At 38.2% G+C, this 26,334-nt stretch overlaps 1 protein-coding gene and 1 long non-coding RNA gene across 9 annotated transcripts; one reads left to right on the forward strand and one right to left on the reverse strand.

Moving 5' to 3' along the window:
* Positions 1-510: 510 nt before the first annotated feature.
* On the forward strand, positions 511-3,057 carry LOC109549243 (uncharacterized). Its single transcript, XR_002175480.3, has 3 exons — positions 511-716; positions 1,663-1,814; positions 2,856-3,057. It is a non-coding gene; the product is annotated as an uncharacterized lncRNA (long non-coding RNA).
* An 820-nt stretch (positions 3,058-3,877) lies between these two features.
* Positions 3,878-25,626, reverse strand: LIPN (lipase family member N). Of its 8 annotated transcripts, none has more exons than XM_019939932.3 (11): positions 25,494-25,621; positions 24,964-25,040; positions 24,153-24,268; positions 22,768-22,885; positions 20,249-20,447; positions 18,497-18,606; positions 15,714-15,850; positions 13,786-13,932; positions 12,269-12,340; positions 11,664-11,735; positions 5,904-8,672 (listed from the first exon to the last, which is right to left on the reverse strand). In XM_019939932.3, exons 3-11 carry the CDS (start codon positions 24,255-24,257, stop codon positions 8,439-8,441), a joined length of 1,194 nt encoding a protein of 397 aa, XP_019795491.1. In that variant the 5' UTR covers positions 24,258-24,268; positions 24,964-25,040; positions 25,494-25,621; the 3' UTR covers positions 5,904-8,438. The 8 variants fall into 8 exon arrangements, with proteins under 8 accessions (XP_033697677.1, XP_019795491.1, XP_073650330.1 ...); XM_073794229.1 differs by having other exon boundaries at positions 24,531-25,040; XM_033841786.2 differs by lacking the exon at positions 5,904-8,672 and adding an exon at positions 3,878-4,197 and having other exon boundaries at positions 24,153-25,040; positions 25,494-25,622.
* Positions 25,627-26,334: the final 708 nt, after the last annotated feature.

The following is a 26,334-nucleotide window of genomic DNA, read 5'->3' on the forward strand; positions in this document are numbered from 1 at the left end:
TTTTGTAGTTCTTATCTATCTTTTATAGGTAGAAAGGTATGAAGTCTGCAGAAAACTTTATGACCCTTTAGAGTCACAGTCTGGGGCTTCAATGATCACTGACCTTTGGCTGAAGGTCAATGTAGTGATAAGCATTTTTACTTATCAAGAATGTCAAAAAATTTTAGGACATTTTCTATTTTTAGTTATGGGTAAGAACATTGATTGGAAGAAAATGAATCTTCCATGTTTAGGCCATTTCTAGGTAGCTCAGCTAAATAGACATGAAACGTTTTATTTGGGTTTATAATCACTAGTTAATTGTTGAGAGATTACTTTGATGGATACCTGGTCATTAAATCATCTGCAATAACTAAAAGGAGTTGCAGCCTATTTATTTTCATGAACTAAATGCCCCAATTCAATCAACTATGTGGCCATGTGAGCAATTTCTTAGCCTACTAATATTTAAGCAGGCCAGGAGACTAGTTATTGTCATTTTAAGTAAAGAATGTGTTAGAATTTAAGAAAAAATACTATTTAAAGTAAAATATTTCTTTACTTTTACATCAGCTCTTCAGAACTGAGCTACCAGCAGCCACACTAATTGAGAGACTTTTGGAATGTGGGTTGGTGAAGGAGGTGAAGCCAGAACAGGAATGGTGAGTCTGTGTGTAGACAGCCGCCCACACTCTCAAGCCTCACCCACTCTGGGCCGCCTGCATAGATGTCATGAGGTGAGCTTGCAGCTCTAATCTGGAGCAGTCTCAACATTCCCACCACTAGTCATCTGATGTGTGCTAAGGAGTAGCGATCTGACCTACTTTAGGAGAGCAGAGGAAGCCTTTGCCCAACACCTGGCAGAGCCCCAGGTCCTCAGCACCCACTGAGCTCACTCCGAAGTGATGCAAAATAAAATTTGGGAAAAGAACTTGGGCTCCCAGTGTTGACATTTTAGGATTTTAAAATGTTCATCAGCCAGACATATACACACTACTATATATAAAATAGGTAAATGACAAGAACCTACTGTATAGCACAGGGAGCTGTACTGACTATCTTGCAATAGCGTATAATGGAAAAGAATCTGGAAAAGAATACATGTATAATATACATATATGTGTGTGTGTGTGTATATATATATATATATATATATATATATATATATATATATATATATATAACTGAATCACTTTACTATATACTTAAAACTAACACAACATTGTAAATGAACTATACTTCAATTAAAGAAAAAGTTACATAGCCAGAAGGAAAGAAAATCTCATTCTGCCCTTTCATTTTCATTTGGGAAGATATGTTAAAAAGCCTTGCCCAGGGCTTCCCTGGTGGCGCAGTGGTTGAGAGTCCACCTGCCGATGCAGGGGACACGGGTTCGTGCCCCGGTCCGGGAAGATCCCACATGCCGTGGAGCGGCTAGGCCCATAAGCCATGGCCGCTGAGCCAGCACGTCTGGAGCCTGTGCTCCGCAACGAGAGAGGCCACGACAGTGAGAGGCCCACATAACGCAAAAAAAAAAAAAAAAAAAAAAAAAAAAAGCCTTGCCCAATATTACCTAGCTAGATTGTGGCAAGGCCATAACTAAAATCCAGGTGTTTTAATTCATCATTGAATATTATTAACGCATTTGAATAAAATGTAACATTTCCATGTTCTACATTCAAGGACAAAGGCTCACCTACGATCGAAAGCAATTACATCAGTTTCTGTGAATTGTCTCTTTAAAAGTTCTCTCTGGATTTAAAATTCGAAACAATTCTCAATAATTTCATTATAAATTTGGGACGTATAATCTCACATTGTTCCAATATATTCAGGTAAGGTCAACTCTCACTTTACGTTTTCCCTTGATGTCATCCTTAGTATTAGAAAAGTTTCCTGAGTACCTTGCCAGACTTGCTCATAATGTGCTGACACAAAACTAGAGTTTAATTTCCTCTTTGTTAAAATCATAAGATATCTTAGATTATGGGTCTTCTGTTATTAAAAGCTTATAAAATTTTTTCTTTGCCTTTTATGTAATCTGCCTAAGAAGCAAAGATTCTATGTCTTATTAAATATTTCCTGTACTTCATACTGTCGTTATCAGATCTTTGCTTACTTAGAAAAACTAAGTCTTTTCAGTAAAAGAATGGTTTTTTAAGAACTTGTAATTTTCTGTATTTGCCTTTCAAACCTTAAGTAACTTGATATACGGATACGCATTACACCAATGTCATGCCTCCCCCCAAATCTATTTAAAGAAATTACCTAGTATTAAACAATTTTAATAACATTTGCATTTCCTAATTTTCCATCATACATGTATATTATTTTTATAGTATGAATAGTATTGTTTCATTATAACTATAAACATAAAGTTTATCACCACATAGCCTTATGATAAGTCTTGTACAGTATGTAGTTAATAATGTCCCCTTTGCTCCACCCCAATTCTGATTTGCTGGATTCTGTTTCCAATGTGCAGAGCTTCTCCATCCCACACTGTTGATGACACGCTTTGACAGTCTGGGACCAGGTATTCATTACCTATAGCAGAGTTTCCAGGAATCTTTTCTTGGGGGAGGAGGAAGTGTCAGCGTGTGGAAGATATTTTTTTTTTAAAGTGCTAATTTTGATGACGCTTACTGAGGATGCATAGTATTCCAAATAAATTAACTTTCTCAGCTCAGTTGACTGGTTTGGTTAGGAGAGCAGTTGGCACACACAAAAAAAATTGGTGCTTTTATTTATACTTTATATAATGTTTTTAATGATTGCACAATATTGTTTTCATTATTATTATTATTTGGATTTGGATTGGCTCTGTGGGAGATGTGATGACGCTGATGAAATTTTTGTTTGTTTTATTTTAAAAGTGACTGAAGTTCTGATGGGACTAAAACCCTGTCACACCTTGACACTGGCTACGGAAAGTATTTCTTAACCTATCAAGAATACCAGCGATCTGTTTTCACTCTACCCCAAAGCACTTAAATCATGTTAGAACTCTAAAATGTAATAAGAACCACATCAATACCTTGTAATCTCTAAATGTCAGATTAAAATATGAGTGGAGAATGGTGTAGTAAGTCAATGGAAGCTTTTAGAGAACTGATATTTCCCCCTGGTATCAGCACAGAATTCAGCTTTGGGTGAGACTAGGAGTTCATTCAAATGAATGAATCCTAACTGAGCGCTTTCTGTTTTCAAGTCCCCTTGCTGAAAGCAATGAAAAGTTAAAACATAAAGCTAAAACTTGGAAACAACTTAGAGGTACTCCAGTGGGTGAATGGTTAAATAAACCGTAGCCGATCCATACTGTAGGATATTGCTCAGCAATAAAAAGGAACAAACATACAGGTTAACAATTTGGATGGATCTCAAGGGCATGGCTTTGAGAGAAAAAGCCAACATCAAAAGGTCACATATTGCGTGATTCCATTTATACAACATTATAGAGATGAAGAACAGATTAGTGGTTGCCAGGGGTTAGGTTCAAGGAGGGATGGAGGGTAATGGGAGTGGTTGTTGACTATAAATGGATAGCATGAGGGAAATTTTTGTAGTAATGGACAGTTCTATGTCTTAATTGCAATAGTGGTTACACAGCCTACACATAAGATTACACTGAACTGTACACACCCACACACATGCTCGCACGCACACGTGCACACGAGTGCATATAAAACTGGTGAAATCTGAATAGACTCTGGATTGTCTCAAGGTCAGTTTCATGGCTTTGAGAGTATGCTATAGTTATGTAAGATATTACCTTTGGGGGAAACAGTGAAGAGTACGTGGCACCTCTCTATACTATTTTTGCAATTTCCCATCAATCTATATCATTTCAAATAAAAAGTTTTTAAAAAGTTAAAAGATAAGAAAGACGTCACTCCTGTCCTCTTCCTAAAATTTATTAGAAAGATAGATTTACACAAAACTCTTCCATGTGATAATTCTGGAACATAACAAAAAAGATTTATTAAGAGGCACTATTAATTTTGGAGCATGAGGTTCAGGAAAAACTTTTCAGATATGGTGGTGTTTTGGCCAGACCTTGGAAGATGTGGGTAAGTTTCCCATGGGAGGAGAATGGGGAAGTGGTTGGAGCTGAGCAAGGCCCTTGATGGTCAAATATCTTCCTAGCTTTTGGATTAATGAGTCTCAGAAAGCCATTATTTCAGTCTGGTTTCACCTCTCTGAAACTGATTACACTTCCTGAAAGACATTCACCAAAGAATTTACATTTGACATGAATTTGCATTGATTGAAATTAATGTTATCACTTACCTGTTCCATTAAAAAATATCAATGAGACGTCTAAGCTTGGGAAACTATAGTAATATAATGAGCCTGTTACGGGGTTGTGAGCATGAGTTTCCTGCTTCGCATAAATGCAAGGTTAAGACAAAAAGGAGAAACGTTGCCAAAATTTCCATAAATTTGTATTACAAAGTCTGTAGCCAAATTCCTCATCCGTGGTGGATTGCTAGACTCTATGCCTACTTGTAAGGATACTGATATTTCAGATAAAACAATGAAAATGTGTTATAATTGACTTGCCTGGAAATCTTACACTCATCTCAATTTTTTACCAGCTTTATTGAGATACAGTTGACATTTAACATTGTGTAAGTTTAAGGTATACATTGTGATGATTTGATATGCCTATATATTGTGAAATGTTTACCACAAATAAGGTTAGCTAACACATCCTTCACCTCACATAATTACCACTTTGTTGCTACAGTGAGAACATTAAAGCTCTGCTCTCATATCAACTTTCAAGTGCACAACACAGTGTTGTTAACGATAGTCACCATCCATGCTGTACATTAGATCCTCAGAACTTGTTCATCTTATAATTGAAAATTTGTACCCTTTGATCAACATCTCCCCATTCCTGCCACCCCTCAGCCCCTGGCAACCACCATTCTACTCTCTGTTTCTACGGGTTTGATGTTTTTAGATTTCACACATAAGTGAGGTCATACAGTATTTGTCTTTCTCAGTCTGACTTATTTCACTTAGTATAGTGTCCTCAAGGTCCATCCATGTCGTCACAAATGGTAGGATTTCCAAAAAACCTGTATATTATTCCACTGTATATACATATATGCACATATATGTATGTATGTGTGTATATATGCATACATACATACATCACGTTCTCATTACCTAAGTCTCATAGTCAATAGACACTTAGGTTGTTTCAGGTCTTGGCTATTGCAAATAATGCTGCAATGAACGTGAGTGTACAGATATTCCTTCAAGGTAGTGATTTCATTTTCTTTGGATGTTTACCCAGAAGTGGGATTGATAGATCATATGGTACTTCTATCCACTCATCTCAATTTGAAAGTTAGAGTTTGCAAAACAAAAAATTTAAAAATAAAAAACCATTTTCCCATCTCCTGCCTTAATTTTCCAAGTAATTTTAGTCTAGAGTAATGCAAGTATGACCTCTATGGTGTTCCATATACCATTTGAGCCCAGTTGTACAAGTATATGCTGCAGTGTGGGTTTTGGGATGTCAGACTTCCTGGGTTAAAACCATGACTTCTTCACTTACACAATCTTAGGCAAATTGACTTTTATGCCTCAGTTTTCTTTGTGTCTCAGTTTTCTCATCTGTAAAGACGACCATACCATAGTACTATCTCATGGGGTTATAAGTTTTAAAAGAGATATTTTAGGTAGAACTCTTAACCAAGAGTAAACTCTCAGTCTGACCTATAATCATCAATATACTTGCTATCATATGCAGAGCTAAAGTATAAAATATGTAAAAAAGCAGTAGTATTGGTAAGAGTGGGGCATTCTTCTATATGTCTCAGCTTATTGATTTAAAGTAGAAAAGCTTAAATTAAAAAAAAAATTTTATGGAAATATATATAAGAGGAAAAATGCACACATTATAAATATAAAGCTTAATAATTTTTTATTGTGGTGAGAACATTTAACATGAAATTTACCCTCCTAACATGTTTTTTAAGTATACAGTACAGTATTCTTATCCATAGGCACAATGTACAGCAGCTCTCTACACTTATTCATATGGCAAACCGCAGCTTTATACCTGTGATTAATAACTCTCCATTGTCCCCTACCCCCAGCTCCTGGCAATCACCATTCTGGTCTCAGCATCTATGAGTTTAACTATTTTAGCTACCTCATGTATGTGGAATCATGCAGTAGCTGTCTTTCTGTGACTGCCTTATTTCACTTAGCATAAAGTCCTCATGTTTCATCGATGTTATTGAATATGACAGGATTTCCTTCTTTTTGAAAGCTGAATAAAATTCCATTGTGAGATATCTATATCTACATCTATATCTATATTTATATCTATCAATCACATTTTTTAATCCTTTCATCTGTCGATGGACATTTAATTTGCTTCTCTACATTGGCTATTGTGAATAGTGCTGCGTTGAACATGAGAGTACTGATACCTCTTTGATATCCTGATTTCATTTCTTCTGGATAAATGCCCAGAAGTGGGATTGCTGGATTATAAAGTAGTTCTATTTTTAACTTCCTGAGGAACCTCCATACTGCTTTCTATAGAGACTGCACCATTTTGTATTCCCACTAACAATGTACAAGGGTTCCAATTTCTCCACTTCTTTGTCAACACTAGTTGTCTTTTGTTTTAATGATAATAGCCACCCTAACAGCTATGATTTGCGATTTCATGTCAACCAACGAAGTTAAAAAATATTTTCATCCAAAATTAAAATTCTACATGCTCTTTGAACCAGAATTACTGGTTCAAAGATAATTTATCCTCTAGGTATAAATGATATTTGTATAAAGTATAAACTGATGTTTGTACAATATTTTCTACAACACTGTGTGTAATTACAAAAAAATCCTAATTCATCTTAATCTCTGTTAATAATGAATTTCCATGTAACCTTTAATAGTGTTCCATATGAACTGATGGGGAATGATCTCCAAGATATACTAAGCGATCAAAGCAAGACGTGGAAAAGTATGAATAGTACGGTACCTATAGGAGAAAAAACTAAATGGGTATCTGTGGATTCATTAGAATATGCATGGCATAGTCTGTAGAAGGATACACAAAATATTGGTAAGAGTTATGTGTCTTTGAAGTGGAGAGTGTATGACAAGAGTTGGGAGAAAGAGGAAGAATTATTTTTTTATTGTATTCCCTATTTTTGTCTTTTGAATTTTATGCCTATATATGGTAGAATGGAGTATCTTCCCCAGTTCTGCACGCCTGTATAATAGCATTGTATATCCACACTCTCTGCCATGTGGTTTGCAGCTTCACACTGCAGGTGAAGCAGACTATTCTACCCCACTGAGGTAAGGCTTGGTCATGTGATCTGAATTAGCCAAAGGCATGTGAACAAGCAGAGGTTCAAATATGCTAGCGTGATCTAGCTAGCCCTTTTGTGCTCTTGGCATCTGTCATGCAAAGAACATAACCCTGAGAGCTGCTAGTTCCAGAATGAAGAGAAGATGTAGAGCAGACCTGGACCCAACCCACAGCTGTGAGCCAAACCCAGGTGATTTCAGTGTGAAATAGAACCACACCAGCCAGACTGTGGACTTGTGAGCATAAAAAAATAAACGTTTGCTGTTATAAGCCACTGAGTTGTTTATTACAAAGCATTGTTGTAGCAGTAGCTGAATAAGACAAATCCCATAGGAGCTCTCTTAACTGACCCCCACTTAACCAGATTCTTATATTAACCAATGCCTTCTTTTCTCTCTGTAAACATATCAACCACCGTCCAATGCCTCTTAAATGTTCATAACTAGTAGGCTAATCTATTACAGCCACATCCTTCCACTCCTTCCAGTTGAGTCATATGCTTACTAAGAGTTAGTTTTTCCCCTAGCTTGTAACAGTAAAACAAACTCCTGGGATACTTTAATTTGGTTAGTTTTCCATTCTGCTAATTTTTTCATGCTTGATGTGGGTCAGGCTTGTTTCATAGCTTGTCTATAGATGACCATATGACTATTGCCCTAATTGTGATTTCAAGAAAGCCACAAGATCACAGCCACCCAAAACATATTGCCACATGACTCCCTTGACAAGGTTTATCTAGGCCAGGGGATGGGGAGTGAGTATCATTTGCATGAAACCACTATATATATTTGAAATAAGAAAGAGAAAGGCCTCTTTTAACTCCTCCCTGAAGTGTACAGTTAGCAGAGAAGAGTTTACTAGGGCTTAGATTTAAAAATAGACCTAGCCCTTGACTGAGGGGAAGATTCTAAGATTTCAGATGTGGACATTTCCGAAAGAGCAGCACAGTACAAATAATTCCTAGCTGGGATGCCGTGATAAGGGAACACCTCAGCGACAGCAACAAGGTGAAGGATGCTGGAGTAGACCTCATTGCTGATTAGTATTTTGCCCAAAGCCTCTTATGGGCTTGGAAACAACTTTTAACTGAAGAGTAGATGTATTGCAGTCAGGGAAATGACTTCATCAAATCTATGATTTTACTGTACACCCGTTGAGCAGCATCGAGGCCCCAGATGAAATCAAAGTGGTTCCAATCTGGCAATAGGTTGAAGTAATGGAGATTCCTGATTTGGGGGAGTACCCTGGTTACATCCTGGGGTGTTATAAGGACATCACTTCCACCAACCCAAATAGCAGTAGGCACTTTCATGGCAGTCAGGTCATATAGTGGGGGACGACTCTATGGAAGAGAGAGAAAGTACATTCATGAGAGGAAGCTCCTCAGAGCAACAACTGACTTCAAATAAATAGAGACTACTGAATATTTACTATGACCACAGGAAGAAAGCATGCAATGGGCTCTATATTCAAGGAGTGTGAAGGAACAAGGCAAGATGGCTAAATAAACTTTTGTAAACAAAGTAGGGTATATTCAATGCTATAAAACATTTGTCTTCTTTGAAGACAAAGAAGAAATTATTTCCAACTGGGGCTTCATATAAAGAGCAGTCATTTGAAATGACTCTTGAGGAATGGTTGGATTTTACAGACAAGGATGAAGGTGGCAGGCCTTTCCAGCAGGCAGGAATAACATGTATGCCATGGTCAGGAATGCCAAGCTATCCAGTGTACCCAGAAAAGAAAATATGTAAGGGAATACTGTAGGGTATACGATTGGAGACAGTCAAGGTCTAAATGAAAGGCTGAAGCAGCTAGGCATCTTTCAGAAGTTTTGAAGACAAGGCAAGGTCATTTCTCAGAGCTCTGTCTTAGCATGATTGCATAGGCATCAGTTTGTGGGATGACTTGAAGAAGAAATAGGTTGGAAATGGGTCCTGAACAAAATCTAGACAAGCAGTTTGGATGACCCACATAAGGGGGTAACTGAAGCCATAGGGATGGCTAAGTTCTCCAAAGACAAAGGGGAGAGAGATTTGAAGAATTTTGGAGGAATTCTGACAATTTGAGAGCAGTGGGGGACAGAGAGTAGCCAGTCAGAGGACAAAGGGAGCAATCAAAAGGGGAAGGAAAAAAATCAGAGATGGTTATATTACGGAAGTCCAAATCAGGGGGGTGAGTTGCAAGGAGACTGTGGTAACTAACACAAGATATAGGTGAGAATAGGCAATTATATTTGGCAATTAAAAGCCACAAGCAACTTTAAATAGAGTAGCTCTAATAAGAAGATGAAGACCAAAACTACATTTTCCAGGGTTCAGGAGTGAGTGGAGAAGTGGAAATACTTCTCCACTTCGCTTTTAAATATTAAAAAATGTTGATAAAAACAGAGTGATGGTAGGATGACTTGATAGAATTGATGGGTTGAGGGAAGGTTTTTTTTCTTTTGAGGGAAGGTTTTTTATTTGTTTTTCATAAGGGATAGGGATTCGTTTAAGATAATAAGAGAAGCCAGTAAGAAGATATGAGAAGAGATGGGGTCGAGGGCACAAGATCAGGATAACTTGCATAATAAGAGGACCTTCATTTTCTGAGAGTGAAAGGAAGGAGAGAATCAAGAAGACAGAGATTTTAAGATGGATTAGAGGGAAGTTAACAAATTTCATTCGTGCAACAAATAAGTATTAAGGGGCCAGTAAGTTCCACATACTCTGCCAGGTGAGACAATACTGGTGAACAAAAGAGAAGGAAATTCCTACTGTCATGAGGCTTACATGGGTTAATCCTCTTATTCTTAAAAAAGAGTGGACACAGAGAGTGGACACAGAGATTGTGCTGGGAACTTAAGGAGAAGACAAACTGTTGATACTTCTGAATGTAATGAAAATTGACTTCCAATGATCTAAAATTACAAACAAATAAAACAGGATTGGCCTGGAGTAGGGTAGGACCAGCTAGCTAACTGTGTGTAAATTCTGAGGACATTTACACTCTCAATACTTGTCATCATGTTGTACACTTCAATCTTAAATATTTTTTGGTCAGTTTTACCTCAATAAAGCTGAACTTGACAATAATGGTCTTACGTGTGTGTGTGTTTTGTTTTATTTTTTTGTAAATGTAAACAATATGTAACATGCTCATTACAATAATGAAAAAAGACAAATGTATGTAAAATCCAAAATGAGAGCCTCCTTTTCTCTTTCATGTCCATCCACTTCACTCTTCCTTTCTTCCCCTTTTTGAAAGTTATCACTTTAACATTTGCTGTTTATTTATTTTATGGCCTTTTTCTAAGCATTTGCAAATATATGCATTTGTAAATATACATTGTCTGAGGAGTAGGAAAAAACCTTTGCGGGTAATGAAAATATTCAATATCTTGCTTGTGATGTGGCTACATGAATGAATATATTTTTCAAAACTCACTGAGTTAGACTCATAAAATCAGTGAATTTTACCGTATGTAAATCACACCTTAAGCTGATTAAAAATAATAATAAAATTATATATAGCTCTCTTTGTCTTAAGGGCTAGTAGAATCATTTCTCTAATAATTCAATCCATTACTGAGAAATTGACTGGTCTGATTGACTGATTTGATGTTCAGAAACAATTTCATCAATCTATGTTTGCGCTAATAGCCTTAAATATGTCAGTCTGGGAAAACATCAGAAAAATGTGCTTAGTTCATACTGAGAAGCCCAGCCCCTGACTTAGAGAAAGGAAGGTGGCAACAGGATTGATTAAAAGTATAGGAAGGCTAAATGAGTCTATAAATTTTGGTGCATAAAGTTAGAGGGAAAAAGTTGCCTTAAGATTCAACACTGCATGGGTGGAAAATTCTCTTAACTTTTACGTGTAATCCTAATTTTCTTCTGTTGCTATCAAGAAGCGTGTATTCATTTACTCTGTAAATTTTTATAGATTTTTATAAAGCAATGTTCATTATTATGCAGCCATTAAAAATAATGTTAAAAAAAACCCTCAGTAACATTGGTTATGTTTTGCTATGACTGTAAATAAAAAAGCAAGATTGAAAGTTGTGGAAAAGCAGTGATGTTGAGATTGGAATAAATGTAATAAAATATTGATACATCTACTATAGTTATCTCTGGGTGGAGGGATTATAAATGACTTAACTCCCTTAGTATATAATTCTTTTATTTCTAGATTTTCTGAAATGAATACATATTAAAACTAGACTTGAAAAAAAAATCTCTATCAACCAATGTGAATGAGACCTATTGCCAGCTAGGATTCTTTTTACTCTCAAATAATTTATCATTGTAAGTTTTCAAAGCCACTCTCCTGGGGTCACTGAATAGCTCACCTGATTGTAATGATGCATGTTCTCTGCTTCACTTCCCCAGTCATAAGCTCTGAATTCATCAGATCCGTAAAGCTGAATTAAATGTTTTATAGAAAAGTAATATTCACAGTTAGAATCATGATTGTTAACAGCAAATCTTAGAAAAGCACTGTACGCTGGGAAGAAAATAAGGCTTCAGGATGAGCAGAAAGATATAAATAAATTTTACCAGTATGAAAAACAAGGTCGACAGAAAGTGATGCAATGATCTCCTTGGTTTGAAGGAAAAGCTAGTGGAAAACCAAGCCTCATTAAGGGGAAATCAAATCTCAGGTATTTCTCTCTCTGGGGAAGGCTCAGTTCTGAGGCTCTCCCAGTTTACCTTTTGTTTCAGCTCAGGGCCTATTTTACAAACTCTGATTTAAGATGGGGTTCATTTATGTCACCGACTTGGTCTGCCCCATCCCTTGTTCTTTCTCTTAAAATCCAGGGAAATCAAACCATAAAGGTGGTGACAAGGGCAAAAAGGAAGCCAGCTGCTAAGTTTCTTAGAACAGACATGCTAACTCTGTCCTTTCATATATAAAGAAAATTAAGGGGATAGTTTTCCATGACAAAGACCCTACCTGTTTTATATGCAGGATGTTCTGTATTGACGATCCAGTGGGAGCATGGGACATATACACATCCATTCGGCTCTGAAGGAAAAAGGACACTTATTACAGCATTAACCACCCAATGAAAAAACTATGCCTTTCAGAAGCAGATCATAATTATGCTAAGAACTAATAAACAAATATTGCGGTTTTGAAAGTGGCAAGGAAGAATCATCTAGATAATTACAAATTCATGTCAGGCACTTGAATGTGGGTGAACCATGGGCTGACTGGTGGCATGGGCTGCTTGAGAGCAAACTTGCATCAGCTCTGAAGCTGTAGGATAATTTGCTTATTTTGAAGCAGAAGCAACAATGGACATCACGGAGCAAAGCAACAAAGAAAGGTACTCTGTGCAAGTGTGTGGGGGGGGGAGCTGGGTGTGTGTGTGTGTGTACAGATGTGATGATCACAGATCAATAGATCAAAAATCCTGGAGTTCAGGACCTAACTTTGTTAATGATAAGCTTTGTGACTTTGGGCAAGTTATTTATCATCTCTGAGTTTCTGTATTTTCATCTATTAAATGGACATGCTAAAAATCATACTACAGTTTGCTGTGCTCTTGTAAGGATAAAATAAAATACTACCAAAAAAAAGCTAAAAATCAATCACTTCCATGTGTACTGTACTTTAGTCTTCATAAATATAATAGAGATGAAAATTGTAGACATAAAATAGTACTGATAATTGTATGTCTTAGAATATAATGGAACAAATCAAGGAAACTATTAAAAATCTTTACTTTTGGAGAAGCAGGCTTTGAACAATCATTCCTCAAGGTTTTTGGTCTAACACAACTTATCCTCTTAAAGAATGGGGGTAGGGTGGCTGGCCAAGAAAAGCTATTTTGGAACTAGCTTCACTGTAACAGTCTCCCTGGCTGCCATTTGGAATATGACAGAGATAACTACTCAACCACACTGGTCTGTAGTCTGAACTCCTCGTCCTCCTTGAATTCTCAGCAACAGGAATCAAGGAGTTGATGAAAACAGGACTTCTGCTCTTTCATAGGAGAGGGATTACACTCCATTCCATTCTGTCTTGTATGTTCCAAGTTAAATGATGAATTTTATTTGAGGTTAAATTCACACAAGTGAAGGCATACATGGAATAAATTTAATGCTTGTATGTACTTCTTTTCTATGATTTTATTTTATTTTTTAATATACTGTGTTGTACTGAAATAAAATCAAGTTGACTGTAGTAAGTGGTAGCTGATTGTGAACATGTGAAACCACTACCTATTGTGGAACAACTATTTTCTTAAATTTGACCAGGTATGAAAAGATGAAGCTGCCTATTGTCTTCCTCAGTCTTCACATTCATGGTCCATTGAATATCTAATCTTCTATGCATAGCAAATCTCTGCCCTTAAGTTTAGAATACCACATTAATTTATGTAGTATAATAGATACATCAAAATCAATCAAAGAAAAGCTGGAATTTCTAAAAGCGTCGAATGGCCCCAGAATCATTATACATACCACGTTCACATTTTTCATGTTGAATCCGGCCCATAAAGACATAAATTCAATACATATCACCCATAATATTTTATTGTTGCAGATTTTGGTAGAAGGTGACTTGCCTGTTTTATCTCCTAAAAAGAAACCTTTGGTACCAAAAATCCTCTGTAAAAATAAAAAATAATTATTCTTTTGAGGACCATTTTCAGACTTCTTGACATTCCCTTCATCCCAGGAATGAGAATTCTCGGGGCTCTACTTATATTTTTATATTTATTTGCTGTTTTGGTCAAGGAGACCAAGTCATTCAGGAAAAGTTCCTATTTATGAATCGGTCTCCACCCAGCTAGTATCATCAAACATAATTTACAAGGAGACTGCAGTAAGGACCCTCAACCTCAAATTAGCTAATTTCTCCACAGTGAAGCTCTCCCACATTCTGTCCAATCAGCGATTGCCTATATTTCTCATTAAATGGCAAGAAAGGTAGAGCAGTTTCTCCTTAAGGTCAAATATTGCCTTGAATAGGAAGGAAAAGAAGGGTTTTTCCCTATGACCCGTGTACACGTCACATTTCTGGTAGTGTTCCAGGGTAGCCAGCTTTTATGCTGAAAGGTAGAGGATGGAGTACTGAAGGGAGGGTGCCACTGGACAGAAAAAAAAATGATGTCTTGGGAGGCAGCATAGTTAAAACTTCTAGGGCTTTTGGAAAAGCAAGCTTGGGTGGGCATCTCTGACGGGAGGACTGGAGCTTCTAGGGGCAATGGATATTATGAAATGGTGGGTGGGCCAGAGAATGGGACTTAAAGTGGCGGGAAGTTTGACAATAGAGGATAAGAAACTGAGATAAGTCAGGGACAATATGTGCCTCAGACCCGACCTATGTAGGCAAAGCCACACATATGCAAAACTGGTGTATTTAGAAATAGATGTGTCTATCTCTGAATTTAATTCAACTAATTTGTCTGCTCAACTCTGCCCAAATGTAGTAAACATCCAAAACTAACTGATGTCAGCACACTTTAAAATAGAACTATCAACGACAAAAAAGGGAAGTTATATCACTTGAGCTTACTAAACAATACCAAAAAACTACTATCAAACCAATCATTAGGCCTCATGGAAGTTCTTCCTTGTGTTAGCTCACAAACACTTTTTTTCCCATTTCTACCTCTTCACCTCAGACCAGGACCTCACTATATATATGAATTATTGTGATACCCTAATTGGTCTCCTTGACTTCATTTTGGTCAAAATTTATTCTATCCTTCTCTCCAAATTTGAGGGGCAATCTTGATAAAATACTGTGTTCACTGTGGCAATGGCCTTTTTAGAGAAACAAAAAGCAAACAGAAAAAAACTTTCAAAGAATAAAATCCCAAACTCACAATTGACCATCAAACTACTTTTCCAACCATTGGAAAATAACCAATAAATACTTGAATGAATAATTCAGCTGTAAGACATTTACTCTTTGGAATCTTAGCTTTAGTAAATTAGAGCAAGCTCCCATATGGGAAGGGTTATATTATTCAGGCTTTTCTAACATCAAAGTCAGGGATATCAGTGATCCCATGTAACTTGGAAAATGTCTTCCATTTGGGCACTGTGAATTCATTGACATGCCCAGGGGAATAAGAATGGAACAAGGAAACTTGTGAGTAGATCTTAAACTGACACGGCAGTCAGCTCAGTTAGAAATTCTGATTTATACTCAGGTCTGTTAATAACTGAGTATAGTGAATTGCATATGGGAGCTGTAGACATTGTGGCATAGACAAACACACACAAGGACACATCCACTCCAAGCACATGATCCCAGAGTCTGGTTTCTACAGATTTCATCTAAATGTGCTACTTTTGTTTCATAATAGATTTTAAAATAATAAGGATCTATCATCCAAAAGGAGATCCTCACATACTTTTTGGCACAAGGAAGAGCCTACCTTGACTGAGGAACTTGGAAGTAGGAAAAAACTGGTAAAAATGCCCGTGGGGTATTTGAATGAGATCACAGGACTCAAGGCAAAATTCATTTTGATTCTTTGTGCCAGTTCAGGCATGGTGGCAAAGGCTGCAAACCCTGAGAGAACAGGAGACAAGACGATCTTGTAAAAATTAGAAGTATTTAGGCAATGTTTCTACTAACAAAAGTGGGACTCTGCTTTGTCATTTTCATCCTTTTACTGCACTCATCTTGGAGATGAATTGGGAAACTCTTCTAAGTTATCCTGCAGGGTTAATCTGCCTTCAGCCCTGTCTGCTCTCCAGTCTCCATTTTTCTCTTATTCTGGACAATTTAACTGGGTTGGGGAAAGTGAAGGATACGTTGCTGGGGCAACTCCTGCCGAGTAAACTGGGGACACCTTCACTTCCCAAGCGTGGGGTAAGTGCTGGCAGTATTGTCCCTTTACCACCAACTCTGAGATGTCAGAGTGAGTCACAGAGCCCCTAGTTTGTGGGAGGTGAATCAATCAGCTCTTTCTGCACTATCGTCCAGTTATGCCACAGTTTTTCTTTCTCACAGTTGATGAGATTTCATTGCTCTCAGTGCTTCATTGGATGCTTACCAAAACCTCTGGAATCTTCCCTGCATCCGAAAGGGAACGGGCTTTCCCTCAGTCCACCATGGTCCCAGTAAGGACCATACGTCTCCATTTGCTCTGACTGTTCAGGAATAGCATTGCATCCATATCTAGCACTATGAGGATGAGGGTGGGGGTCAGCCTCACACGGGAAAGGCTATGTGGAGGATCTCCGTGTTTGGGATCCCCGAGGTACTTTCCTGGGCCCCCCTCCACTGTGTGTGTGTGTGTGTGTGTGTGTGTGTGTGTGTGTGTGTGTACGTAGCCATAGCAGGGGTTTTTTTCTTCTGAACTTCTTGTTGAAATATTGAAACTGTCTTAGCCAGAAAAGGAACTGGCTGAGTAATTGATACAAAGACTGAAACAGGCATAATTGTTCCCCCAGAAGATGTCTAGAAATGTGTGGAGGTGAGTTTTTTTGTTTGTTTGTTTGTTTTTGCGGTACGCGGGCCTCTCACTCTTGAGGCCCCTCCCGCTGCAGAGCACAGGCTCCGGACGCGCAGGCTCAGCGGCCATGGCTCACGGGCCCAGCCGCTCCGCGGCATGTGGGATCTTCGCGGACCGGGGCATGAACCCGTGTCCCCTGCATCGGCAGGCGGACTCTCAACCACTGCACCACCAGGGAAGCCCTGGAGGTGAGTTTTTGATGGTCATATTGACTGGGGAGCCCAACTGTTATTTAAGGGGCTAGGACCTGGCTTGTTAAATGTCCTATAGAGAGTGGGTCCTTCCCACATAACAAAAATTTCTCTGCTCAAAAGGCAAATAGCGCTCACTGAAAAATGTCATGCCCTAAATGCAACGCAGGGCCCTGATGATGAAATTTACCGTTTTCTCTGCTAATCAGATATGAGAGCATATCTGAGTCCTCTCCACTTTTCTAGACGCCACTCAAGTCGTCCTTCTCCCTACAGTTTCTCCACGGCGCCCAAGCACCCCGTCGGTGAAGGCAGAGTGACCTGGTTTGAATTAATGTGCCACCGTTTATGTATTAAGAGACCTTGAAGGAGCCACTTAATTTCTTTGAACTTCTGTTTCCTTTTCTATGAGATGGAAATAATAATGGTAGGATTGTTCTGAAGCTTAGACAGAGATTGTAGGAAAGGTCCTGAACAGAGGACCCTAAACATAGTAAAGGCTCCTAAGTGTTAGCTATTATGGTGTAATTATTTTCCTGTTAGTGACAGTTTTTTGGGGGGTGGGGTTGGGTCCCCTTATTAGTTCTTTGATCCTCTTTTAGTGTATTCGCTCTCATGTTCACTGCCTAGTCTAAATTTGTAAGCTGCCTATCAGTACAAAGCACTGGTAAACACCTATTTGCTCTTGATGATAATGAGACTAGTGTAGGAATATTTATTGTCTCTTGCACAGTTTCACCCAAACTAAAATACTGCATTTTCATATAACCCAGTCTCTTAAAACTGGAAACTTTAGTGGAAGATTACTAACAAATTTATATTTTTAACAGTATGGGTTCCTTTAAATTTTTATGTGGAGCTAGACTATTGATTTCTTAGAAAAAATCTAGGAACCACACATTCAAAGTACATTTCCTGGACTTAAAAAAAAATCTATATAGTGCTTACAATTAATTGCTACTCCATAAATATTAAATCGTACACTAAACGGATAAGCCCAGTTGATTTACTGTAGTAAGCTTATGTGGTCTGATTCACAAACAAAATGTTACCATATCTTTTCAATTTGTTCAAATATGAGTATAAGCCTCTCTTTTTTATTTTTTAAAATTCCATGTGGGTTGTGAGGAAGGTATGATTGATGCATAGTTAACGTTCTTCAAGGATATTTCATGGCATTTGGCTTTACTTTTTCAGCTTGGAGGTGATCTAGAGACTTACCCTTTGGAAATACCTGTTTGGATTTTGAGCACAGATTATTCCTGGGAAATTACGTCACCATTACAAATGTGTTGCGGTGACCGGAAATAGATGAAAGGCTCATCCTACATATTCACAGTCTCTGGAATTCAGGTTCACAGCCACTTAGGGAACTAGGGTTATGTGCCCAACACAGGACAGAGAATTAAGGACACTGTAAACGTAAAACAGTTACTCTGTTCCAATTCAAAGGTGAACTTTTGCATGGCTCTGACCCTTGTAAAGTGTTGACCCTTGTAAACATACCTATTGTAGTACCAAGTGAATGTCCAATGAAATACAACTTCTCTTGACCAGTTTTGTTTACAATGAAGTCTATTATTCCTGGGAGATCATATTTGGCCATTTCATCAAAGCTGAAAAATAAAACAGGGACTTATAAATATTCCCAACTAAGTTCAAAACTCAGAGCACTTGCTTGTTTATTTTTTACACACAGAATTCTGTGCTGTCCACTTACATGGTTTGTATTTCATTATTTATTCATTTACACATAGGCTATTGTAGCTTTTCTTTGCTGCACTTATATGTGTTACTTTCTAATAACAGGAATGATTTTGAGACTTGTGTAAACTACATTATCTGAAGTTTAATCTTGTCATTCTTCCTTTTCGTTCCCTTCTCTTGCATTTCTTTTACTGTCCTTTCCCTACCTGGTTTGCATGCCTCTACTTCAGTCTCCGCCAGGGAACTTCAAGACTCTTAGGGCCACTTAATACCCGGCTTTGGAAACAGAACTGGTTGTAAATCATGATTCTACCATGTACTAGCTGAGTAACTTTTCATAAGTTACTTAAATGCTCTGAGCTTAAGTTTCCTTATCTGTGAAATGAACATGATAATACTATACGGCAGGGCTGCTATAGGGGTTGGAGAGTATTAAAGGAATGACTCTGGCTGCTGTCAGACACTTAGTCAGATGTTACTATTATTAATATTTCTGTCCATATAGAGATATATTCAATATATACCAAAATCCTATAGTACCAGTTCGACCAACATTAATGCAAGAGAACAAAAAAGGCCTAAGTAACATATAGTAGAATTCAGTACCTCAGGAACTAAGGGCCTGCTTATTAGAAGAACATGAGAGGAAATATAGATTGGTACTCACCAGTATAAGAGAACAGTTGTGAGGCCTTATAGTAAATAAACTCCAAGCTCCCAGCTGAGGACCAACCACACAAAATATTTCCCAATGCTTGCCCTGGGGCAAAAGGTCGGACCCTAACGATTTCATCTATTCTTTCTTTCCTTCCACCTTGTCAGTGGGTACTGAATATTTCATTAACGTGGTTTTGCTCTAGCAGCAGGCTTTAAACCAACAGGGAGTTTAAGCCTGAGAAAGGATGTCCACTGTTGGCATCAGCCTGTCCTTTGGTGACAGCAGAAAACACTTTCATTAAAAGAAGCCGTCAGCATATCAAAAGATTCTTTTCTCTTGCCTATTAACAAGGTTAACAAGGTTTTGTTTTCCTGAAAATGGTATTCTACACATGCTCGACCACAGTTTCTGTAGGTAAAATATGGCACTGATACACATCTTCTTTGCAAAACTGATTGGCTGTCCAAGAGAAAAAACTTGTAACAGCATCACTAGGATAAACATAAGCTTCATGAGGGCAGAGACTTTGTCCACTCTTGGATGCTCAGGGCCTAGAACAGTGCATAGAGTAGGCACTCAATAAACACTGGTTGAATGAGTGCATACTCTGGTCACAGGAATTTCCTAAGCTGTCCCTTGGGACATACTTATAATGTATAGTATTGGATAGAATTGTATGTTAAAATGACCCTGTTGAGATGATATAATTCGTTTGTGGGAGAATCAATGGAAATCAGAGCTTCTTGCTGTTTATTTCCTTCGAGATGTTAATAGAAATTACGAGGAGCTGTGTGACTCCAAGTATCATGCATTATTGTTAATACCACCCACACTATTATATTGAAAGGACTTGTCTCAAATTGCCTTCATGAGCTTTCATAGATATAGTTTACCTAAAGGCCCAGAATTCCTCTTCATTCACTGAGAGTGTTTTGTGTCTCCTTGACCAAGTGTTGCCCCGACTGTTTCCCATCCATACATCGTAACCTGCATCTGCTAGAAGGAATCCAAGGCTGCCATTGGCGTAATTCTCAAGCCAGGAGGCACCGTCTGCAAACAGAGCATGCTGCAAGTATACAACTGGCTGGGCACCTGGAAGGAGGGAGGAAGGAAGAGAGAGAAATTTATAATAAATAGAGCATCTCGGGAACATGATAGAAACACACACACACACACACACACACACACTGGGAAAAGCAAAAACCAAAAACAGCATTCACTTTTCCCCTTGTCATTAGTGTAGAGTGTTGTAATCACATAACAAGTTTTTTGAGCACATACTTTGTACCTGGTGTTACGCTGATTGGTTGACATGCATGAGCTTATTAAATTCTTACAATAACTCTATAAAGTAGGTCCTACTTTGGGGATCCTCATTTTATACATGTGGAGACTTAAGGTAGTTAAGTAACTTTCCTAAGGGGTCATTCAGCTAATAAGGTACATGGGTAGGACTCAAGCCTGGTTCTGTTTCGTGCCAAAGCGTGTGCTTGTAACTGCTCTGCACTATGTATTCACTTTTACATGTATCTCCTGGGTTTGACTTACAGAGACATGAAGATGCTCATGTTTGATGGAGTCTTATGCCTCCTCCAGGAGGAGGGGGAGGTGAGCATAAACGTACAATGACTATTTCCTCACCAAACTTCCAGTCAAACCCCCAGCCTCTGCCCCCTGAAGAGTATTTGAAAACTATAGCAGTAAAGTCAGCTCAACGCCCTCTTGTGAACTCTCAAGTTTCTGAGGAAAAGAACCAGGACGGAAGATTCTATGACTTAGTAGTTAAGAGCACAGGCTCTGGAGTCCGGCTTTCTGGGTTTGAATTCTGGTTCTGTCATTTGCCATTTGTGTGACTTGGAGCCTATTACATAACCTGTTTTACCTCAGTTTCATGATCTGTAAAATGGTAACTCTTAATAGTGCCAACTTCATAGGGTTTCCGGGAGGTTTAATTCATTTAATTCATTTAAAGCATTTAGAAAGATACACCTAATAAATGTCTTTTAACTCCAAATCTTCCCCAAATTCTCCCTCCTTAAGTAAAGCCTTTCTTGTAAAAGTTTTCTCCTTTTGTGTTTCATAGCACCTCCCTACCCCACCCCTCGCCATGCCTAATATTGCAAGATTTAGCGAAAACCAAAACAAAGATAAACAAAACAACCCAGGATGCCCTGTTAAATTTGAATTTCAGATTAACAATGAATAACTTTGCCATATAAGTACATCATAAAGTGAGATTTACATGAAAAACTCATCTGCTGTTTATCAGAAATTCAACTTTACCTGGGCATCTCATATTTTAGATAGTAATCCTACCCATGTCCCACTCGCAGTTTTTCTTGTGAAACTCTTGAATTCTTGAACTACATGACTTTAGCTGCCTCTGAATGTGGATGGGAGATGAGATGATTCATGGGGGGGGATGAGATGATTCATGGTAAATGGTCTCATTTACCATGAATCATCTCATGGTAAATGATTTGGTAGGTAAAGGCCACTGGGCCTTTGCAGATATTTTGCTTGCTCTTCTCTCTCCCTCCTCAGGGACTTTGCAGTTATATTCCCCCCCCCCCATTTTTTTTTTTTTTTTTTTTTTTTTTGCGGTACGCAGGCCTCTCACTGCTGTGGCCTCTCCCGCCGCGGAGCACAGGCTCCGGACATGCAGGCTCAGCAGCCGTGGCTCACGGGCCCAGCAGCTCGGCGGCACGCAGGATCCTCCCGGACCGGGGCACGAACCCACGTCCCCTGCATCGGCAGGCAGACTCTCAACCACTGCGCCACCAGGGAAGCCCTATATTTCCCCTTTTAAAGAGTGTAATTTGTCTGCTTTTGCATGGCTCGTTCCTCATTCTAGAATGGAGCCTTAGTAACCCCATGCTCTTTCATTGCATAAACTGTCTGTTCGTCAGGTCAAAGCATACATGAATGTTAAAGTTTTCCTTCCTGGAAAAAGTTTCAGAAATGCCACTGTCATTTAATTGGGTTTTTTTAATCCTGCAGAGGGAGGCCTGTTGATTCTAGAGGGGGCAGGAGAGACTCTTTTGGGATACCCTGCAGCCAGCTTCATACAACCCAGCCAATCTCTTTCCAACAGTGAGGAAATCCACTATTCGGAATACAGCAATTTTCCACATGAGAAATCAGTAATGAGCTAACAAAATGTAGGCTCCACCTCTGCATTTACTCCCTAAGAAGAAAGCCTGGTGGCAGTCAAGAAGATCTTGCTCTTTGTAATTGTAGGTTTTTGCCTGTCTTCAGAGAATTGGAAAAGAATGAGACTCCCTGTTAACAATGTAAAGACTAATCCAAAATTCAAACCAATTTTGATAAATCAGTCATTGTCTTAATGAACAGCCAGCAATAAACTTTAGTCATATGCAATTCTCCTTCTCAGGAGAGACACATCTTCCACCTGTGCTCCTATTGTCTCTTCGTCCATGGGGGATTCTGTTGACACTGAGTATGTACCCATCTTGAGTGGTGACTTCGTACTCCTCACTGGGGTAGCCATTGTAGGTGATGATTTCACTCTGCCCAGTAAAAATATGAGCGTTAGCTAAACATCTTCTCTAAAGGTTATCGAAAGGAACTAGAAAAAAGCAACTAGTGTGTGCTTTTTGGGGCAAATTATCTGAAATCTGTAGCCCCAGGTAACTGTAAAATTAATTTACTGCATAAAGTCTTGATAGAAAAATAAGTAGACTATTAGAAAATGTCTGCTAGTGTAAATTTTTGGGGGGGTTGGAGATAATATCTAGCATTGACCCACTCTTCTGACAAAACTATATTCTCAAGTCATTTGTCTTTTTTTTTTAAAGTATACATATATATATTTGATTGAAGTATAGTTGATTTACAAAGTTGTGTTAGTTTCTGGTGTATAGCAAAGTAATTCAGTTTTATATATATATATACACACACATATATGTATTATATATATTCTTTTTCATATTCTTTCCATTATGGTTTATTACAGGATATTGAATATAGTTCCCTGCGCTAGACAATAGAACCTTGTTGTTTATCCATTCTATATGTAATAGTTTGCATCTGCTAGTCCCAAACCCTCCCCTGCCCCACCCCCCAGCAACCACAAGTCTGTTCTCTACGTCTGTGAGTTTGTTTCTGTTTTGTAGATAAGTTCATTTGTGTCATATTTTAGATTCCACATATAAGTGACATCATATGGTATTTGTCCTTCTCTTTCTGACTTACTTCACTTAGTATGATAATCTCTATGTCCATCAATGTAGCTGCAAATGACATTATTTTATTCTTTTTTATGGCTGAGTAGAATTCCATTGTGTGTGTGTGTGTGTGTGTGTGTGTGTGTATACCACTTTTTTTAAACTTTTTGTTTTATATTGGAGTACAGTTGATTAACAATGTTGTGTTCATTTCAGGTATAGGACAAAGTGATTAAGTTATACATATATATGTGTCAACTGTCTTTTGAGACCCCTCTTGGTTTAAAGATAATAAAACCATAGTCCAGTAGAGGGCAGTCCTATATATCATCCAGAGGGCTTAAAATAGAAATTCTTAATATTCTTAAAAATGTAAATTCAAAAGAGGAAGTTATCTATAAAAAATATAATTCTGCTTTATATTGCTAGAAAGTATTACTTATTCAGCCAAAAAAGAAGATCTACCTAGCTTAACTCTTGGAGAACTGTTAAAAATCACCCATGTTTTATGTTTTCTTATCAGAGATTTTTCTGCCATACAGGAGCTTTAATATCTCACAATCAATTAATCTGCTTTATTTGATGGTCTTGGGGATTTTCCATCACTTACAATATTCATCCACACTTCAGGATTTGCTTCTTTCTCCAAATTAAAGAATCCGCCAGCATTTAAAGTTCCACAAATCAAATAGGTTGTTGTTAGAAACAGCCACATCACGCGAATGCCTGGCGTAAAACATTTAATAACCACAGATTAATGTCATATGTCAAAGTAGATTCACGAAATTAAAATAGAGAAAGCTGAGACAGCGTGGAAGGGAGCAAATACAGTGAGCTAACTCCGAGCACTATTCATCTATTTTTTTCACATAGAAATTGCCCTGACATAGTCCACTTCCAGAAATGAAATGAATTCAATCTAGTATGAAGCCTTCTTTTTTGTTTTATTTTAATCCAAGCTTTTCAATTAATTTAAATCTTTGCTCACCTGTGAGTTGTCAGAACACATGAAGATTCAGAGGACAAGTTTCCATACCATGGCAAAGCTAAAAGTGGAGTTATCCTCTAGTCTCATCCAGCAACCCACCAAAAAAACAAGAGCCATGAACAAGGAAGCTTCAGACAGGCTTATGATCAGTTTTAAGTGATGTGATTATTTTTCTTGTGGACACCCAAAGGCAAATTTGGCACATTTAAATGTGCAGTGTCTCCTCCTTGGCATGGCTTAAAAGCATGTCTCCTCAAACCAGCCTGACCATAATCGCCAGGCAGATTACTCATCATAGGGGAGTTGCAGTCCAATGGCCTGAGTTCGAAGTCCAGCCTCACCATGAACAAGATTTCTGACCTTGGGTAAGTTATTCAGTAGCTTTGTCTCCTGGTTTTCTCACTGGTAGCATTAGGATAATAATGTAACTTACCTTATAGGGCTGTAGGGAGGATTAAGTGACACACAAAGCACTAAGCCCAGTGTGAGCTTTCACTATTTTTTTAAAATCTAAGAACGAACAAGAGAATAACATCAGAGAGGCTTTACTGTAACAAATTAATGACAGACTTCTAGAAATTCAGAATTTACTTTTGAAGTTAAATAGCTTTCGATAAATTTGCTATCTGGATGAAGACGATTTTACTTTTGTAAATGTTATATAATTAAAAATATTTAGAAACTAATAACTATTGAGGGCTTAGCTTGTGTCAGACACTATTCTAAATGCTTCACATTGTGTTATTTAAACCTCAGAGAAATGCCATAAAGCAGCTACTGTTATCATTCTCATTTTTGTCAATGAAATTAACAATGGCTTAGAGAGATGAAAGATCTGCCCAAGGTTACAGAACAGAGAGGTGACAGAACTAGGACAGGAACAAAGGCAGCCTCAGCACAGAGCCCTTACACCTGGCTACCACTCCCAACCTCTCTCCCGATTGTGATAAATTTTGATCTTACCTAGTTATGTGAGCTTCCCTTATTCCTGAGGACTCTTAGTGGTGAAGAACTTCTGAACTTTTGCATGTGACAAAATGAAGAATGAGATACGATTGCAGTTAGAAACCAGAGACATGAGAGACAGGAAGCCCGTGGAAGTGAAGAAACCCTGGACAGTGACACACGCCCAGGGACAAATAACCAGTTTGACTGAATCCTCCACGTTTCCACTGAGCGTCTGTCACCGTTGGGAGGGTTCAGCCACATTTTCAAAACAAGGTGTCAAAAGTGGAAGTATGTACTCAGTATCCTAAGACAAAATCAGACTTAACAATATCTATCTTCTCAACACCAGAGTTCATGATGAGAGTCAACTGAAGCAATGTTTGTGAAACTACTGATGTCAACCATGTAATGTGCAGAAAGTGATTGATTATAACTCCGTTGAGAAGTTGAGGCCAGCCTGACTCACTTTTGAGGCCAAAAAGGGTTTGGAACTAGCAGAGGAAACAAAATCCTTAGGCCAAAGGGATTCGACCTGCTGTTAACTTTGGCATACAGACCTGAGGAGAATGAAGACATTTTAGCTCTAAATGTTGCCAACAAATTCTGGCTCCCTGTGCACTCATGCCAAATAGAAATATGGAGACAGAGATTTGGAGGATAAGAAATAGAGAGGCTTTTTATTTTCCTTGCCAGGCAAAGGGAAGACACAGTAGGCTAGCACCTCAAGAACTGTGCCCCCCTTTCCTGAGGAATTACAGGGATTCTTACAGGGAAGTTTTCAGTCCGAAGTGAGTGATAAGGATCAAAATGGTGAACGTCTAGCAGTCTTCTTCTTGCATTATTTCAAAACAGTCAC

This window comes from Tursiops truncatus, chromosome 16 (assembly GCF_011762595.2).
Source record: "Tursiops truncatus isolate mTurTru1 chromosome 16, mTurTru1.mat.Y, whole genome shotgun sequence".
Taxonomy (NCBI): Eukaryota; Metazoa; Chordata; class Mammalia; order Artiodactyla; family Delphinidae; genus Tursiops; species Tursiops truncatus.

Excerpts from the sequence above, each read along its gene's own strand:
- LIPN (XM_019940073.3), bottom strand. The coding sequence starts at position 24,257 with ATGTGGCTGTTTCTAACAACAACCTATTTGATTTGTGGAACTTTAAAT. Across the intron at positions 15,851-18,496 it reads TTCACTTGGTACTACAATAG|GGTTTGCAGCCTTTGCCACC; the intron begins GTATGTTTACAA and ends CTGTTCTCTCAG. Across the intron at positions 8,673-11,663 it reads ACATGCATCATTACAATCAG|AGTCGTCCCCCACTATATGA; the intron begins GTGAGCTATTCA and ends TCTCTTCCATAG.